At 46.3% G+C, this 17,655-nt stretch overlaps 1 protein-coding gene across 4 annotated transcripts in view; it reads right to left on the bottom strand.

Annotated features, from left to right (window-relative positions):
- Positions 1 to 17,655, bottom strand: part of LOC147630030 (kinesin-like protein KIN-14C) — a 170,614-nt gene that overhangs the window by 55,512 nt on the left and 97,447 nt on the right. For all 4 annotated transcript variants that reach the window (XM_086811613.1, XM_086811611.1, XM_086811614.1 and 1 more), the window contains exon 19: positions 2,051 to 2,260. In XM_086811613.1, the coding sequence (XP_086667739.1) occupies positions 2,051 to 2,260 (210 nt within the window). The remainder of the gene's footprint in view (positions 1 to 2,050; positions 2,261 to 17,655) is intronic.

Below are 17,655 nucleotides of genomic sequence, written 5' to 3'. Positions count from 1 at the left end.
GTCCACAGCTCCCTGAAGAACATGCCTGGGTGTGCTCTGAAGCGAGCCAGTCGCTCCGCACCCTCTCTGTGAAACTGAGCTCTGATCTCTGTCATCTCTCTCTGGTATAGGCGTGGTGTCCGAAAGCCAGGTGTCCTCTGTCTCCTGCGGGCTCTAAGTGTCTCTGCTCTCTGGAGAGTAATTCCCTGCCGTGTAGGGGCTGGGAGGGGTATGGATCTCTGAAAAAATGTAGTAATCTGTGTTTGTCGCCCCCCCTCTGGAGCTGTCTGAGCCTGTAATAATGTCTCTCTGTGGCGCTGTATGTCTAGAATGTATCTCCCCAGTATGCGCTGGTCTGCTGTCTCAAAGATCTGGTGTAGGGAATGTGGCTCTCTGAATAAAATGGGATATCTCTCTCTGATGGCTGTATATGCTCTGCATCTGCATACATAATGCTCCTCACTCTCCACCTCCTCTCTGCACAATCTGCATACCCTCTCCTCTCGGGGGATCCGTGCTGCTCTGCCAGTCTCAATCTCCAATCGGTGTGATGAAACTCTGAGCTGACCAATAGCCACTCGGGAGCCGTGTGCTAAAAAGCCCTCCATGTATCTAGGCCTCTCTATAAATCCATCATCAGTGATACTCATGAAGTGATCTCTGTAGTATAGCATCTTCGGTGGAAGAGGCTGTGTAGGTGATATCCATGTCTCTCGTGTATAGAGCTGCCATAGATCCTGTCTCAATACTCTGTTCCTCTCACTATGAGAGAGACGGATATGTGGTGCATCCCTGTCATACTGGAATGGTGGTAGATGATCCATGTCTAGGCCATGCTGTGGGAACCAATGTGTGACCTGTGCATACCATGATCCTCTCCTGCCTCAGCCAACTGTCTAGATGCCTGAAAAGCTCTGTATGATAATCTGTCCTGTGGCATCTCTCTGAATCTGTCTAGCAGGCATATAGTCTGAAATATGGCCTCTACCATCATAGGAGGCGCAGCAAACTCTGCTCGGATAATGTCATGAGGTACTGACGGTTTGCTGCGTATCATGCGTGCCATCATGAGGGCCTGTGGTCTCTCTATCTGTGTCCACCAATGGGTAGCAAGGCCTAGCGCCCATACTGCTGCTCCATACATTAATGCCGGTGTGACTAATGTGTCAAATAGCCACCCCTTCGTCCGGGGCTCCTGAAAATGCGCCTGGTGGCACTGTCTCTCTAGCATAGCCAATGCTGCAAATCCCCGTGTCAATCTAGCTCTGGCTGCTGAACCCATGGTAAAGCGTGTGGCTGCTGCAGAGAAGGTAACCCCTAGGTACACGTATGATGTCACCACCTCCACCTGGCAGGAGAAGTGCAAAATTTCATAATAGAAACAGACCCTAGTAGGAGGTTTGGTCACATGATGCCACGGCATACAGGAAAGTCATTTCTCTGTAGAACAAATCAAGGCCTGAATGAAACTTCAGGCTTAAATGTTTAAGCACCAGCTGGAGTTGGAGCATGCGAGGACGCACAAAAGCTCATCTAAGGGCACGCACTTTCATTCAGCTGTCTAACCCTGCTCCCCTGACTATAAAAGAAATCCTCGGAATTTTAATACAACCCTGAGCACTCCACGTGACATTTCAATATTTTCGTTTGCTCAGCTTGAGTCTCCTCGTGACCAGTCTTGAAGATGTTAGCTATTTGGAACCAAGGTACGTGAGTCTTTTTAAAAGCAACGTGCTGGCATTGTAGGTGGCATGATTTATTTAGAATCAACAGCATTGTATCACATAACATCTAATCTATTAAATCAGAGGCTTGATTAAATTTGAAAATTCATACAACCCTTATCACGCAGATTGAAAATAACTCTCCTTGTAATGGGTCTTGAAGATGTTAGCTATCTGGAAAGAGCAACACGCTAGTGTGCTCCGCATTGTAGGTGGCATGGTTTATTTAGAATCAACAGTATTATACCACATAACATCTAATCTATTAAATCAGAGGCTCAATTAAAATTTGAAAATTCATACAACCCTTATCAGGCAGATTGAAAACAAGATAGATAATAAATAACCTCCTTGTGCCCTGCCATGTCTACTGTTTGTCTGCGCAATTTCTGCTGCTTCATTTCTACAAGAGGAGGTTTGTGAAAGTGGAGACCACTTGCTGGCTTTGCCTTGGACTTTTCAACACTTGTCATAGCTTCACTACTCGAGTTTCGCATCATTTGCAAACGATCGATCTCTCCATCTTTCTTAGCTAGTACCTCTTTTAGAATGGTAACCTGCACATGGCAAAAGGCCAACAATAAAAATTCTAATCACTTGGCAAAATTCATAGTTTTAATTCATATATGCAAAACCAATGCACCCACAATAGGCAATTTATTTGCATGAAGAAAGATTAATCACACACACCACACATAAAAGGATAATGGAGAGTGGACACAAAATGTACTCCAATTAGAGCAAGAATATATGACTCACTTCCAACAAGTTTTTGCATCACCTCATGCTGAACCCCCTTCTATGACATGCTCATACAGAAATGCTTCAGAATGTCAAAGAAATAATGGATTGTGTGTAAACACCTTTTAATGTGTAAGAGTGTCTAGGAGTCACAATAAAATCTAGATATTATGTTGTGATGTGACAGAAGCAATGATGTCAATGAGGAACTTTCACTAGGCAAGAATACACACGCTCCAACTTTGGTCCGAACTTGGCATGTTCTAGTTGCAAGCTCAGAGGCTCATGTAACTTGGCTCAGAGGCTGGTAAGCTTGGCTCAAAGGCTGGTGAACTTGGTCTCGACAGGCTCAGAGGCTCAACACTAGCGTGGCTCAGAGGCTTATCATGCTTGGCTTAGAGGTTCATGTAGCTTATCCCCAATCCCGACTCAAAGGCCCATATAACACAGGGAGTTAGTTGTCCATGTCCTATATTGGTTTCAACCTTTGAGCCAAGCATGAAAAGCCTCCGAGCCACACTAGTGTCGAGCCTCTTCGCCTATTGAGGCCAAGCTCACCAACCTCCAAGCCAAGCTTACCGGCCAGAATCCAGGGATCTTCGAGGCGAAGCGCGGCCAGTTTATGAGAGAGTGGGACATTGGTATCTTTTTCACGTCCTCTCATTCGGGACCCTATTGGCAGCACAGGGCTCCTGATTGGTTGAGATCTCCACCTTTCTTGGTGTGAAATCTCCATTTTGTAAAATTTTTTCATACTTAATAGAAGCCTCCTTTCTGGAAGGAAAGCTTACTAGCCTCTGAGCCAAGTTACGTGAGCCTCTGAGCCTGCAACTAGAACATGCCAAGTTTCGACCAAAGTTGGAGCGTGTGTATTCCTGCCTAGTGAAAGTTACTCATCACACGTACACAAGGCTCCGAATATCCAACACGGATGTGCAAGAAGCCTTTGAATTAGAAAGCTTGTTTATGTTGCACAATGCAGTCAAGACTTTAGGCAAATAGAAATCTCTTGGGTGAGATGGGTTGTCTGTAGAATTCTATTTGCAATTCTAGGACCTCCATGAGGATCCATTATTATTTATGATCAATCAATCGTGGCAACAAGGTGTTATGCCAGCATGCTGGAAAGGACAATTCAGATTAGTGTCAAAGAAGCAGCTCTGTCAAAATCTTTCGGACTGGCATCCAATTACTCTTATGCCTATTACTTATAAGATCATTACTAAGATGATAACTCAAAGGGTAAAAAAGAGATTGCATAGAGGATTACATCAAGCCCAATATGGTTTTGTACCAAGAAGAAATATCACAACTAACATCTCTAATGCTTATGTGGGCATTGAGTATGCCAAATACTCACAACAAGATGTACTATTGTTGCCGATAGATGTTGTGAAGGCTTTTGATACAGTTCATTGGGATTTATAGTTGTAGTGATGACAAAACTTGGTTTTGGAACTAAAATGCAATGACTCATTTACTGGCTTTATCAAGATAGTACAGCGCGGTGCATATTAGCCAGAGGATTATCATGTCAGTTAGGCAAGGTTATGTCTCTCTCTCTAGCAGTAGTGCTCCATCCATCACACCCCCCCACTAGCTCAGTACTTTCATAGTTTCTTTCATGTTCATTTTCCCCTTTTTTTTCTGGACATCCAAAAGACATTGACTGTTGTACATTGATTTGTCTCATAGGTCGAGTTCAGCCTCTAGTAGACGTTAATACAGCTCTGAAGGGCAAATATCTCTACATTGCTATATGCTATTTTGCTCCTAGTACATCAGTGTATGCATCACCTAGCGAGCAGTCTCCCTTTTCTATTTTGGATGATGACATTTGGGAGTTCTCCAGGGATGGTGACATCATTCTCCTGGGGGACTTCAATGCAAGGACTGCCCATAACCAAACAGTATTTTATGATACCTCAGAGGAGATGTTGAGGGAGCTTGATGTTAGGGATATGGGCCTATTTAGACTCTCACAGGACGAGGAACATACAGTGTATGGGCGGTATTTGATAGACATGGGGACTGCACATGGATTGGCCATCTCGAATGGCCTACAGAGATTCCCGACAACGAGCGGTTTCACTAGCTTTCCACATCGGCATGGTGCTAGTACAGCGGACTATGTTATGGCTCAAACAAGTCTCATTCCCTCTTTTCAGGATTTTATGGTAGGCACTAGGCCGGTTGGAGTCGCAGTGGATCATGCTATCTTGTCCTTCACTCTCACATTTGAGTTCAGCACCGCTCCATTGGGACAGGTCTCCACACACACTCATTATACCTCTACGAGGGAGACTGACACCGTGTACACGGATGAGATATACAGACGCTTATGTGCCGAGGAGCCGGGACGGCCATTAGATGAGCTCACTCAGATATTGATAGAGACGCTTCATGCTGCAGCATCAGAGGCATATCCCCATAGTCAGCCTACACGGAGACGATCTGGGAACATGCCCCAAAATAGCTGGTATTGTGAGGAGTGAAGAGAGATGAGGATCAGATTACAGAGAGAGGTGCTCATGGGTGTTACCATTCACAGACAGTCACGAATTACCTTCCGGCGCATAGTGCAACGGAAGAAGAGGGCTTATCTTGCTCAGTCAGAGAGGGATTGGTATCAGTTATTTATGAGTCAGGACTCAAGCGAGGCATGGAGACTATTCCATGAGCATTCACCATCACCAGCCATTACCTCCACAAAGATTTGGGGTGAGTATGCAGCATCCCTGTACACAGCACCAGGACAGCCACCCCTGCCAGACCCATCAGAGCCATGCCCAGACACATGTGCTTTCTTTACTGCTGAGATGGTAAGGAAAACTATTGATAGGATGAGGACTGGGAGAGCATATGATCATGATGGTTTGGTAGCAGAGCACTTTATTCATGCCAGAGATATGCTTGCAGAGCTTATTGCTATGATGTTTAACCGAGCCATGTGTGAGGGTTTTCCTGAGACTTGGAATATGTCCACGATTGTGCCTATCTTCAAGTCAGGGGATCTCATGCTTCCTGGGAATTATCGTACCATCATGATTGGTCACACATTGGCTAGATTATATGCATCTATTCTTAAGCAGGAGTTGAGTAGATGGGCAGAGAGAGAGGGCATACGTTGTCGTGCTGTGGCACGTCCATGTAGGGAAAATCTTCTCTGTGATCAATTCACATGAATTCAGAGACAAGGACATGCAAACAGTGATGTATAAACTGTACATGGGCTTGATATGCTAGTACTCTGTAAATATGAGTTCAAATATAGTGTGATTTCAAGTATAAAGTGATACACTGGCATGGTTGATTTCTTTTGGGGTATACAGGGCATTTAGAGATGGGCCTTGAATGTGTGGGCGTCCCCAAGCATGAGCGGGCATCGTGGATTGAGATAGAAGTATGTGGAGCATGGGAAATAAAAGATTATTGATATGGCCGATGTATCTTTGAGAAATGGTGTAAAATCAAGGCTTGAGGGTGGCCATCATTGAAGTTTTAAGAAATAAAAAATGATATTAATGTGGGGAGGCCACTTGGCTGTTTACTTTTGATGCCAGCGCTGCTGCCAGCAGGTCTTAGAAGCTTGGCGAAGGTGGCGAGTCTGGCGTGGGCTGCAAAAAAAAGGGTGTGTCGCCGTGTTGAGGGGGCCCTCGTCATTCTCTGCAAGGGAAGATAGCGGGAGAGGCCGTCGTGTAGAGGAGGGGAGGCTTCTCCAGCAGAGCAGCGGACACACAGGAAAGAAGTGTGGGCTGGCGTGTGGGAGCCGTCGCAGGTAGGCGTGTGAAGAGAAGCGAGAAGGCTCTCTGGCGCAGCTGCTGACAGAGGAGAGGTGCCTGGGTAATCGTGAGGAAGAGGACCGCCTGGTAGAAGAGGGCTGGGGAGGACAAGCGAACTGCCTGGGGAAGAAGGCCGTGCACAGCTGCAGATATAAAGGACATAGACCGGCTGCAACAAGTTCTCTCTCTCTCTCACTTCCCTCGCCTTCGAATAGGTCAACAACAGTATGGTTTCCTGCCTTTTGCTGATCGCCCTCCGACTGGCCAATAGTAAGCTGGTTTAATCCCTCTCTCGACTGGTTGCTCTCAGGCTGGTCGTACAACTGCGAGTTCTTTCTCTACTGGATGCTCTCCAAAACAGGTCATATAGCTGTGTTCTCTCTCTCAATACAATGAGCTCTCTTCTGGACTCTTTTGTATGGAACAAATCGTGCAGCAGAACTGTGTCACCTGTACTCTAGTCAGGTTGTTCTTTCTTTGGTGGAAGAGTGTTTCTTCTCTCCTACCCTCAAAACAGGATGTAAAAAAGCGGGCTACTATGGGGTATATTTGGGGTTGTTTATGGTTGTGTATGGGACTTTTATAGAGCTATTTTCTATGGACTGATTTGGCTCGGTGACATAGCTATCCTAGGGTTCAAATTCAAGACATGTGGTGGTACGACTATTTTTCATGGAGCAGATCTGGCATGAGCACATAGCAAAACACTTGGGCTTTTAGCTTTGTGAAGAAAACTTGCATATACTCTCATCTGTGCTTTGAGGAAAGCTTTCCAAGATATATGTGGACAAATACACTGCTGATTGCACCTGCACCGGCTTGAGAATCAGGGTTTTGAAGCTGTGATGCTGTGGTTTACCAGAGGAGGGGAACCCTTGAGAGTTTTCTTTTGTATTTTCTTTTGATGCTGATGCCTGTGTCTCAGGGCTGTTGAGACACTGTCATGTTTTGCCTATCTAAAGAATCTAGAGAGATTGGCTTGCAAGCTTCTGCAGGTGATGCCCCTTGAAGAGATATATCGAAATGACTCTCACAGCCAGAAGTCTTGCACTTTCCCAGCGATACCGCCCACGTCATGACAACGTGCATCAAGGTAGGCAGGGTTCAGGAGAGGTTTCTCCACTCTTGACCATATCTTGACACTCAAAGCTATTATTGAGGAGGACAGATCATATGGCAGGAGGATTTATTGTTGCTTTGTGGATTTCCGCAAAGCTTTTGACACAGTACCGAGAGCCAGACTGATGCAAAGACTACAGGAGATGGGAGTGCCCAAAGAGCTGATTTGCAGAATCATGGCTTTATACAGGACAGTTGTGGGGCAGGTACGTACTACTCAGGGTATATCTGAGATGGTTCACTCCACTGTTGGGGTGAAACGGGGCTGCCCCCTTTCTCCCACCTTATTTGGGATGTATGTGGATGAGGTTTCAGACTATGTAGAGCAGGAGGGTGACAGAGGAGCACAGCTAGCAGGGACATGGATTCCGTTGTTATTGTATGCTGATGATATTGTGTTGATCTCAGATTCTCCAGAGGGGATGCAGCGTCATTTGGATGCATTGCACACGTTTGCACAGGATAGTGGATTGTCTGTTAACCTTGGTAAAACCAAGGTGATGGTGTTTAACAAAACAGCACAGTGGGTTAGGAGTTTAGCACCACCCACCTTTACATATGGCCAGGAGACAGTGGAGTATACAGATGCATATACTTACCTTGGTGTGGCTTTTAGTGGCCCACTATTTTTCTTGAGGAGAGCAGCGGAGACCTGATTGACTAGAGCTTATGCAACATTGGGGAGACTAGAGAGGATGTGTTCGCAGGTTTAGTTTCAGGAACCTTGAACAAAGCTCTGGCTCTTTAACACTTTGGTCACTTCAGCCATGCTGTATGGAGTGGAGATATGGGGACCCTCAGTGGATCACCACAGCCAAGTTGGTAGCACTGATGGATGGAGATGTATGGAGAGGCCCTTGGTTTCTATGATTTCCCGGATGATTAGGGCCAAGGCCTCCGTACCACATGATATTATCCCTGCAAAGATGGCTGCCCCCCCATTGGTAGTAGAGGCACTCACTCGATCAGTCTCCTTTATACATAGCACTTGGGCTCTCCCTAGAGACAGATATACTCGCTTAGCCCTAGAGTCTTCACGACAGTTGGCATCACAGGTAGACGGATCATGTTGGTATGCACAGATGACAGCTTGGTTACATTTGCATGGCTTTAGTATGGACAGGCTACCTCCATTTCAGTACTCCCTAGATGCACCCTCCCTCTCTCTCACACGGGTAGAGATTACCAGACTTATCAAGCAGGACTTGACTCAGCTGGACACTAGGAGGACACGGATACAGCCGACACACGAGCTTGGTACGAAGATGGCTTTCTATAGAGATCATCTTCTCCAGCTCACGGCAGATGGGTTTGTGATTAGACCCAGCTACATGGATACTCATCTTTCTCATGTCCTCACAGCACCTAGAGATTGAGATTGGCAGATTCAAAGGAGTACCAGTTGAGGCCAGGATTTGTCAATTGTGCCACATGGAGCCAGAGACAGAGTTACATTATATATGTCACTGTCCAGTATATTATGAGATACGAGGCCGTTTTCACTGCCTGTTCAGAGAGGGTTACGGACTACTTTCCAGACTAATGAGATACGAGGATCAGAGATGCCTCGGATTATACTTGCTGGAGCTGTGTAGACATAGAGGGGGTCTCTTGAGAGGGAGGGGATCAGAGAGGGAGAGACACCTACAGAGGCAGATTACAGACTTCTTTCGACCAGAGATTGAGCAGTCCGGCCAGCAGGCATTGCAGCTAGCCCCAGAGTATAGCCGCACCAAAGCTACACTGATTGATCGGGCTATAGAGCTAAGGCGGTCCAGGGGCCCCAAGATAAGAGGACCATCTCGACACCGGCAGAGACTACAACAGAGGATCACGACCATACTAGCACGGCATGGGAGACGTCCACTCAGAGTACTCACCATGGAGGACATTGAGGATATCCGCGATCGACCGATGAGAGACGTCTTTGAATAGTGATGTATATGATGCTTACCTTTGTTACTGATGTTTTCCTTTCCCCGATGTTATCCATTAGGAGCTCCTAGTACCTTACTTTTTCTCATAGTTGTTAATTCAGTTTCAATTAGTTGTTTAGTTAATTTAGCTTTTGCCGCCTCTCCCTTCCTGCTCGCTGCCCATCGTGCGTGCACCCCCCAGCTGGTCGACTCTCAACCCTCCGGCACCTCCCCCTCTCTGTTCACCCGCTTCTCTTCGCTTCGCTTCTCTCTCTTCGCTTCGCTTCTCTCACTCCGCCCCCACATGCTGCCATCAGAGAGAGATATCCCATTTTATTCAGAGAGCCACATTCCCTACGCCAGATCTTTGAGACAGCAGACCAGCGCATACTGGGGAGATACATTCTAGACATACAGCGCCACAGAGAGACATTATTACAGGCTCAGACAGCTCCAGAGGGGGGGGCAAGAGACACAGATTACTACATTTTTTCAAAGATCCATACCCCTCCCAGCCCCTACACGGCAGGGAATTACTCTCCAGAGAGCAGAGACACTTAGAGCCCGCAGGAGACAGAGGACACCTGGCTTTCGGACACCACGCCTATACCAGAGAGAGATGACAGAGATCAGAGCTCAGTTTCACAGAGAGGGTGCGGAGCGACTGGCTCGCTTCAGAGCACACCCAGGCATGTTCTTCAGGGAGCTGTGGACACCCCCTTCACTGATGTATACCATTTTATACCCCCAGTACGGTACAAGATGGAGCTAGCTAGGTTGCATATCATGATTGTATACTCCATGCATATAGCTCTGCATTCTCCTAGTAATAGAGCTCCATCCCCTGCACACCCAGATTCAACTTTTTTATTCAGTACTTTTTCATTTTGTTGGGATGACAGAGGATACCCCATACAGGTACTCCGATTTGTCTCATAGGCCGAGTTCGGTCTTTTGAAAGACGTTAATAAAATCTATCTTTCTTTCTTTCTTTCTGCCCGCACCAAAAGGGCAATCTCTCTCTCTCTTCTTTTTTTTCGTGAAATGGTGTTTTATATTATATGTAAAAAATGTACATCAGCCACATGGCTCACACAGAACCTATGGCCCCAAAAAAACCCCCACAAAAGATCCTGTAAAGGATCATGACCATGCAAACCTGTACACTAATAAGAAAGCCTCCTAGCCAAATAAGCATCCCAGACAAAAGCATCAAAGATGAGCCAGCCGAGCCGCCCTAGACCATAACGAAATAACATCTGCATCCAGCAGCTGAGCTGAGAGAAGAGAAGAAAACTGCCAAAGCAGCAAACCGCGGATACGTAGAATGTGCCCATGTATTCCAGACAAGGAATCAAAGATGAACCCATTCCGTGTAGTCCAAATATGCCAAAGTCCTGTCCATCTAAGGAAATAAAATATCACAAGGTGACTGTCCGAAGTAATGACTTGAGGACAAATCCCAAATATCCACTGATGAGCCAAAACAGTAGACCTCTCTACTGCCTCCCAAAGGCGAGAGACAAAAGCCCAAATCTGACGGGCCACTGGACAACTCATGAACAGATGCATAACTGTTTCACTGCATGTCGTGCAGAAGAAGCAAGAGGCGAATGTAATTTTACGACGGCTGAGCTCATCCCGTGTAGGTATCCCTCCCACCAACATCCTCCAAATGAAAACCTTACCTTGGTAAGGGAGTTTAGACTGCCAACCACGCATAAGAGTTTTCTGCCACCATGATTTAGACTTGTGCAATCCCCACACGTTATTGGCATTGGCTGAAACCCAATCTTTCTCTGATACGAGCTTATGATAGACTTGGTTAGCTGAAAGTGATATCAAGTCACCAGATTTACATAGTGCCCAATCAAGCCAAGGCTGATCTGCAGATGGCCGAGGCAATGGAGTAAAAGGCTCAACTGCATGCATGATGTCAACCCATAGTGGCTGAAATGTCCGAGGAACCCTAAAGTGCTGCCGAATACGACGAAACGAATATGGCTTGTCACGACCAGGTATCACAGCATCTCGGATTCTTACCAAGCCTAACCTGACCATGCGGTTGAGTCGTATGCGTGAAGCATCTCTATCTGGCCAAACAATGACACGCGACTCCACAAATGTTTTGAACTGCAAAGAGTTCAAAAGTAGTCTTTCATGACCAGGATCCCACCGAGCCAATAGTAGAACTTCATGCCAAGAAAGGAGAATATGCGATAAAATGTGAGATGAGCGAATACGGACAGGATGAGCCGCATTCACAATGTCCCACCATGAAGCCTGCACACGTGTCCGTCCATGTGACAATCCCTCCAACTCAATCAAGTCACGAGCCATGAATACCAAGGCTACTCTTGCAAACACATATCCTAAAAAAGCGCCCACCTACGTGCCACCATATGCAAGCGGACATCCAGTAAAGCAGTCCCACCCATTCTTTTGGGCGTCGTAATGTGATTCCAAGCTATCCATGTTTGACCCATAATATTTCCTTGCCTCTTCCACAGCATAAACCGAATGGGAGCAACCAAACGGAGAAGAGATTTGTGCGTCCAAGGTAGCAAAGGCAAAAAATAGGAAATCATGCTAAGCATAATAACCTGAGCTACCTTAACCCTCACGTGCATAGGCCACCCTTGAGCTTTCCAATACACAAATTTATCCGAGATCCGAGCAGAAATCCAAGCAACAAGCGCTTGGGAGTCCACATCCACACCCACCGGATACCCAAGATGACGAACAATGTCTCCTGTATGCACAACACGGCCTTGCCACCCTAATGCCTCAAGATCAAATTCTGTGCATACAATGAGGGCTGATTTTGTTGAATTTATTTTCAGCCCAGAAGCCAATGCAAAATTATTCCAAGCTTCCATTGCTCGATCTATATTGGCTTTTTCGGCCCTGAGAAACATAAAAGTGTCATCCGCAAGGCTTGAGCAACCAATTGCTTGCCATGAGGGAGATGCAAACCAACCACTTCACCATGCAATGCCATAGCATCTAGGCGAGATAACATAGGATGAGTGGCAATGGCAAAGAAAAGAGGGCTAAGAGGACAGCCCTGCCGGAGAGAACGGGTGAGAGAAATACCATCCGAAAGTCCTCCATTGAGCATAATCCGCGTGATAGAGCCAGAGCCAAGTAAATGCACCAAGTTAGCCATTTTGGGACCAAAGCCCATGGCTGTCATTAACTGAGAAAGGAAAGACCAACTGACATAAGCTTTTTCAAGATCCAGCTGCACCATCACAATCTCTTGCTTCTTTGCCTTGACATAATCCACTCCAATTTGAACATTAAGAATATTATGCAAGATATTCCTGCCAGGCACAAATCCATATTGATATGGATGAATAAGAGTAGGAAGCACCTTCTGCAAGCGATTGGCAAAAATCTTTGTAAAGATTTTATACATAATACCCATAAGTGAGATAGAGCGCCATTGAGCCAAAGAAGTCGGCAAAGGAACTTTGGGCAACAAACGAAGTATGCCGAACTTCCAATCGGCAGGCATATATCTCTCATCCCAAACCCTTTGACAAATAAGCGTCAAAGGCTCTGCAAGCTGATCAACATATTTTCGGAAGAACTCATTTGTCAAACCATCCCAACCAGGGCTCTTTCCCATGGGAAGTTGGAGAGAACAGCTTTCACTTCCCCTTGAGTAACAGGAGCATCAAGCTGAACCGCCACATCAGGGTCAACTTGATATCGTACTTCAGCAAACAATGACTCCCTTGCAGCCAGGACAGCCGGCGAGATATCCTCTCGAGGGGCAAGCAAATCTTCATAAAACCTGATGCAATGCTGAATAACCTCAGAAGCTTCAGTAACCAGGTTGCCTTGGGCATCCATCAGCCTAACAATATTCTCACGTATATGTTTTTGATGCAACTTACCATAGAAGCGATGAGATTGACAGTTAGCATCCCGCAATGCATCAAGACCTGCAAGTAGTTTAAAGCGAACATATTGTGCTTCCTGCACCCTAGATAGCTCCTTTTTCAGCCATTCTATGGCATCCACAACTTCAGCATCCATAGAGTCAGTAAACATGAACGCCTGCAAGCCCTTTAAAATCGACTCAAGAAGAGCCACATGCTGTTTTTGTATAGAGGCATTAGCAAGACCATAATGCCGCGCCAATTTCCGAGTGTTGGTAAGGAACACTGGCCAAGCATGATAATCAGCCATGGACACTCTTGTGGAGAAATGTCGTATCAACTGACGCATATACACATCAAAAACTTCATGCTCCAAAAAAGTGTGATTTAAGCGCAAAGGCAAGCGTCCCAACAAGCCTTTATATGCATCCACAGGATGATAGACCATTTCAAACACAAGCGGCCAATGATCCGACAAAACCTGTTGCTGATCAACCATCATAGTAAGAACCTCTGGCAAAAAGAGATCTTGATGTAAAATATACATCCTATCCAATCTAGCATAAGTGCCCCGAAACTGTTGTGAGGCATAAGTGTAACCCCTTTCATCTGGATGCAACCAAGACCACATGTCTTCTCTCTCTCTCTCTCTCTCTCTCTCTCTCTCTCTCTCTCTCCCCTCTAGTTGGGCAGATCCACATGCCCGAGGGTTCGCGGATCCTTACATCAGAGACGGTGCCTACACCGGAGGATTCAGAGCATCATTGCGAGGCATCGGGCTCGTCCGACCAGGCATCTCACTATGGCAGATATACAGGCCATCTGGCAGAGACCCATGCTAGAGCTCCTAGGATGATTACCACTCCAGCCATATACTGTTGTACTCACTATCACTTTTGTACTACCCCATATTCATGTATTCATGTATCCATGTACTCATGTACCCTATTTTGACTAGTAGCATTAGCTTCCCACTCTCCCTAGTTGCTGCTTCCAGATGCTCCCTACCGATGTATTGTAGGGCTAGATACTTACCTTCAGTCCTTTCTTTTCTTTTCCAGATAGTGTATCACATGTCACATGGTTGTAACTTTGGTCTCATAGGTCACTTTGGCCTTTTGAAGACGTTAATATAACATTTCATTTCATTTCATTTCTCTCTCTCTCTCTCTCCCTCTCCCGCCTGCTGCCTATCTTTCTCTCTCTCCGCAACAGCCCCCTCTGGCCTCTCTCTTTGTGGGAAGCGCTGCAGACACCCAAAACCAGCCTTTTTCAGCCCAAGACAAGATGGAGAGGATCGACATTGAAGACCTGATCAAGGCAGCCATCCAACAACACAAGAAAGAGACGGACAATGCAATTACTATGGTTAACCGCAGTCTTCTTGACAAAGTCAAGAAGCTTGAAGCACGGATAGCAGCCCAAGATGCAGAGATTGCAAATCTCAAGAAGGAGATAGAAGAAGCACGTGCTCAACATAAGCTCGAGGAAGGTGAAATTCAGCCCGTCATGATGGAGGAGCTGAACACCATCAAGGCCCAAGTGAGAACACTTCAAGAGGGAGAAGAAAAGAAGGCCCGCGAGACCTCCTCGTGGGTGGAGGTGCTCACGAAGACACAAAAGCAAGTAGATGAAACGGAGAAATGGATAGAAGTGGTCAAGAAAGGTAAGAACAAGGAGGCCGAAAGCACATCTACCTCGAAGATTATCAACCTAACCATTGAGGAGGAACAAAGAAGAAAGACAAGGGAACTTCATGTGCGGATCACGGGTCTTAAGGACAGTGACAATGTAGAGGAGGAAGCCAAAGATTTATACACACGCATGGGCATTTCGAGGCCTACACACACGGGGGCTTGGAGAGTGGGCAAGAAAGACAAGAATGGAGGAGAGAGCTCTCATTTTACGCTTTCCCACCTTGGAGGCCAAGAAGGATTTCTTGGCCAAGCGCTCCGCCCTTAAGAAAACAGGCATCTTTTTAGGAGATGACCTTACCTTGGCACAGCTAGCACATATGAGGGAGTGCATGCCGGAGATTAGGGCAGCCAGAGAAAAAGGGAAGCTAGCATTTTACAGAGGAGGCAGAGTGGTGATACTAGAGAGACGCACCACCTGACGGTGTGAGACCTACGGGACCAGTATGAGACTTGCAGTATGGAACTGCAACGGAGCATTGAGACTAGATGTTGGGGCCTTTGAGGACAGCTTCAGAGATAGGGACATCATCTTCTACTCGGAGACACATCAGGCCCCAGGAAGCACATTACCGAGAGTGGCGGGATACAGATGGGAGACGACTTGTAAACAGGAGGCCCGTTCGATGCATGGTGGTCGCGGATCTGGAGGAGTTGCAGTTCTTTTTAGAGAGGAGTTGCAGTTCTTTTTAGAGAGGAGTTGCAGTTCTTTTTAGAGAGGAGCTTCAGCCACTCATCCATGTTATGCGCCGTGATGAGAGCGCGAGGTACATGTGGGTCAGAGTGAGGGCAGATGAGGGTAGATCCCTATACATTGCTATATGTTACTTTCCACATAGCACATCTCATTATGCAGCGCCCAAGGGGCAATCTCCATATATGATTCTAGATGAGGACATATGGGAGTTCTCCAGGGAGGGAGATGTTATCATACTTGAGGACTTTAATGCTCGAACGGCTCAGTACTACCAGACCTCCTTCTTTGACACTTCGGAGGAGATGTTGAGAGAGATAGATGTGGAGGAGATGTGTTTGACCCGGGGATCCCAGGATGAGGTGGAGTGTACTGAGTATGGGAGATACCTCTTGGAGATGGGGACTACACATGGGCTGGCCATTTTAAATGGCTTAAAGAGGCATCCACTTGCCAGTAGCTTTACTTGCTTTCCACACACACATGGGGCCAGCACAGTGGATTATGTTTTAGCCTCACCAACCTTCATCCCGAGTATCCAGGATTTTGCGATTGGCCCCAGGCCCATCGGAGTTACGGTAGATCATGCACTTCTCTCCTTTACGGTGGATTTCCACTACAATACCCACCAGGTTGGGCAGTCCTCCTATCACCCGACCTTTTGTAGAGAGACAAATGGAGTATACACCGCAGAGATCTACAGCTTGTTGAGTGCAGAGGATCCACAGAGGCCATTAGCAGAGCTCACACAGATCCTGACAGAGGCTTTACATACAACTGCAACGACGACCTTCCCGGACACGCAGCCCACAGTACCACCACGTCCTAGGAGCATGCCCCAGAATACTGTGGTACTCACTATCACTTTTGTACTCGCCCCATATTCATGTATTCATGTATCCATGTACTCATGTACCCCATTTTGACTAGTAGCATTAGCTTCCCACTCTCCCTAGTTGCTGCTTCCGGATGCCCCCTACTGATGTATTGTGGGGCCAGATACTTACCTTCAGTTCTTTCTTTTCTTTTCCAGACAGTGTATCAGATGTCACATGGTTGTAACTTTGGTCTCATAGGTCACTTTGGCCTTTTGAAGACGTTAATATAACATTTCATTTGATTTTCATCTCTCTCTCTCTCTCTCTCTCTCTCTCTCTCTCTTTTTCGTGAAATGTTGTTTTATATTATATGTAAAAAATGTACATCAGCCACATGGCTCACACAGAACCTATGGCCCCAAAAAAACCCCCACAAAAGATCCTCTAAAGGATCATGACCATGCAAACCTGTACACTAATAAGAAAGCCTCCTAGCCAAATAAGCATCCCAAATAAAAGCATCAAAGATGAGCCAGCCGAGCCGCCGTAGACCATAACGAAATATCATCTGCATCCAGTAGCTGAGCTGAGAGAAGAGAAGAAAACTGTCAAAGCAGCAAACCGCGGATACGTAGAATGTGCCCATGTATTCCAGACAAGGAATCAAAGATGAACCCATTCCGTGTAGTCCAAATATGCCAAAGTCCTGTCCATCTAAGGAAATGGAATATCACAAGGTGACTGTCCGAAGTAATGACTTGAGAACAAATCCCAAATATCCACTGATGAGCCGACACAGTAGACCTCTCTACTGCCTCCCAAACGCGAGAGACAAAAGACCAAATCTGACGGGCCACTGGACAACTCATGAACAGATGCATAACTGTTTCAATACATGTCATGCAAAAGAAGCAAGAGGCGATGTAATTTTACGACGGCTGAGCTGATCCTGTGTAGGTAACCCTCCCACCAACATCCTCCAAATGAAAACCTTACCTTGGTGAGGGAGTTTAGACTGCCAACCACGCATAAGAGTTTTCTGCCACCATGATTTAGACTCATGCAATCTCCACACCTTATTGGCCTTGGCTGAAACCCAATCTTTCTCTAATACGAGCTTATGATAGACCTGGTTACCTCAAAGTGATATCAAGTTACCACATTTACATAGTGCCCAATCAAGCCAAGGCTGATCTGCAGATGGCCGAGGCAATGGAGTAAAAGGCTCAATTGCATGCATGATGTCAACCCATAGTGGCTGTAATGTCCAAGGAACCCTAAAGTGCTGCCGAATACGA

This window comes from Cibotium barometz, chromosome 17 (genome assembly GCF_041138505.1).
Source record: "Cibotium barometz isolate CiBa-2024 chromosome 17, ASM4113850v1, whole genome shotgun sequence".
NCBI classification, from domain to species: domain Eukaryota; kingdom Viridiplantae; phylum Streptophyta; class Polypodiopsida; order Cyatheales; family Cibotiaceae; genus Cibotium; species Cibotium barometz.
Note: the sequence above shows the minus strand (reverse complement) of the source record. Positions and strands in the feature narration are given on the sequence as shown.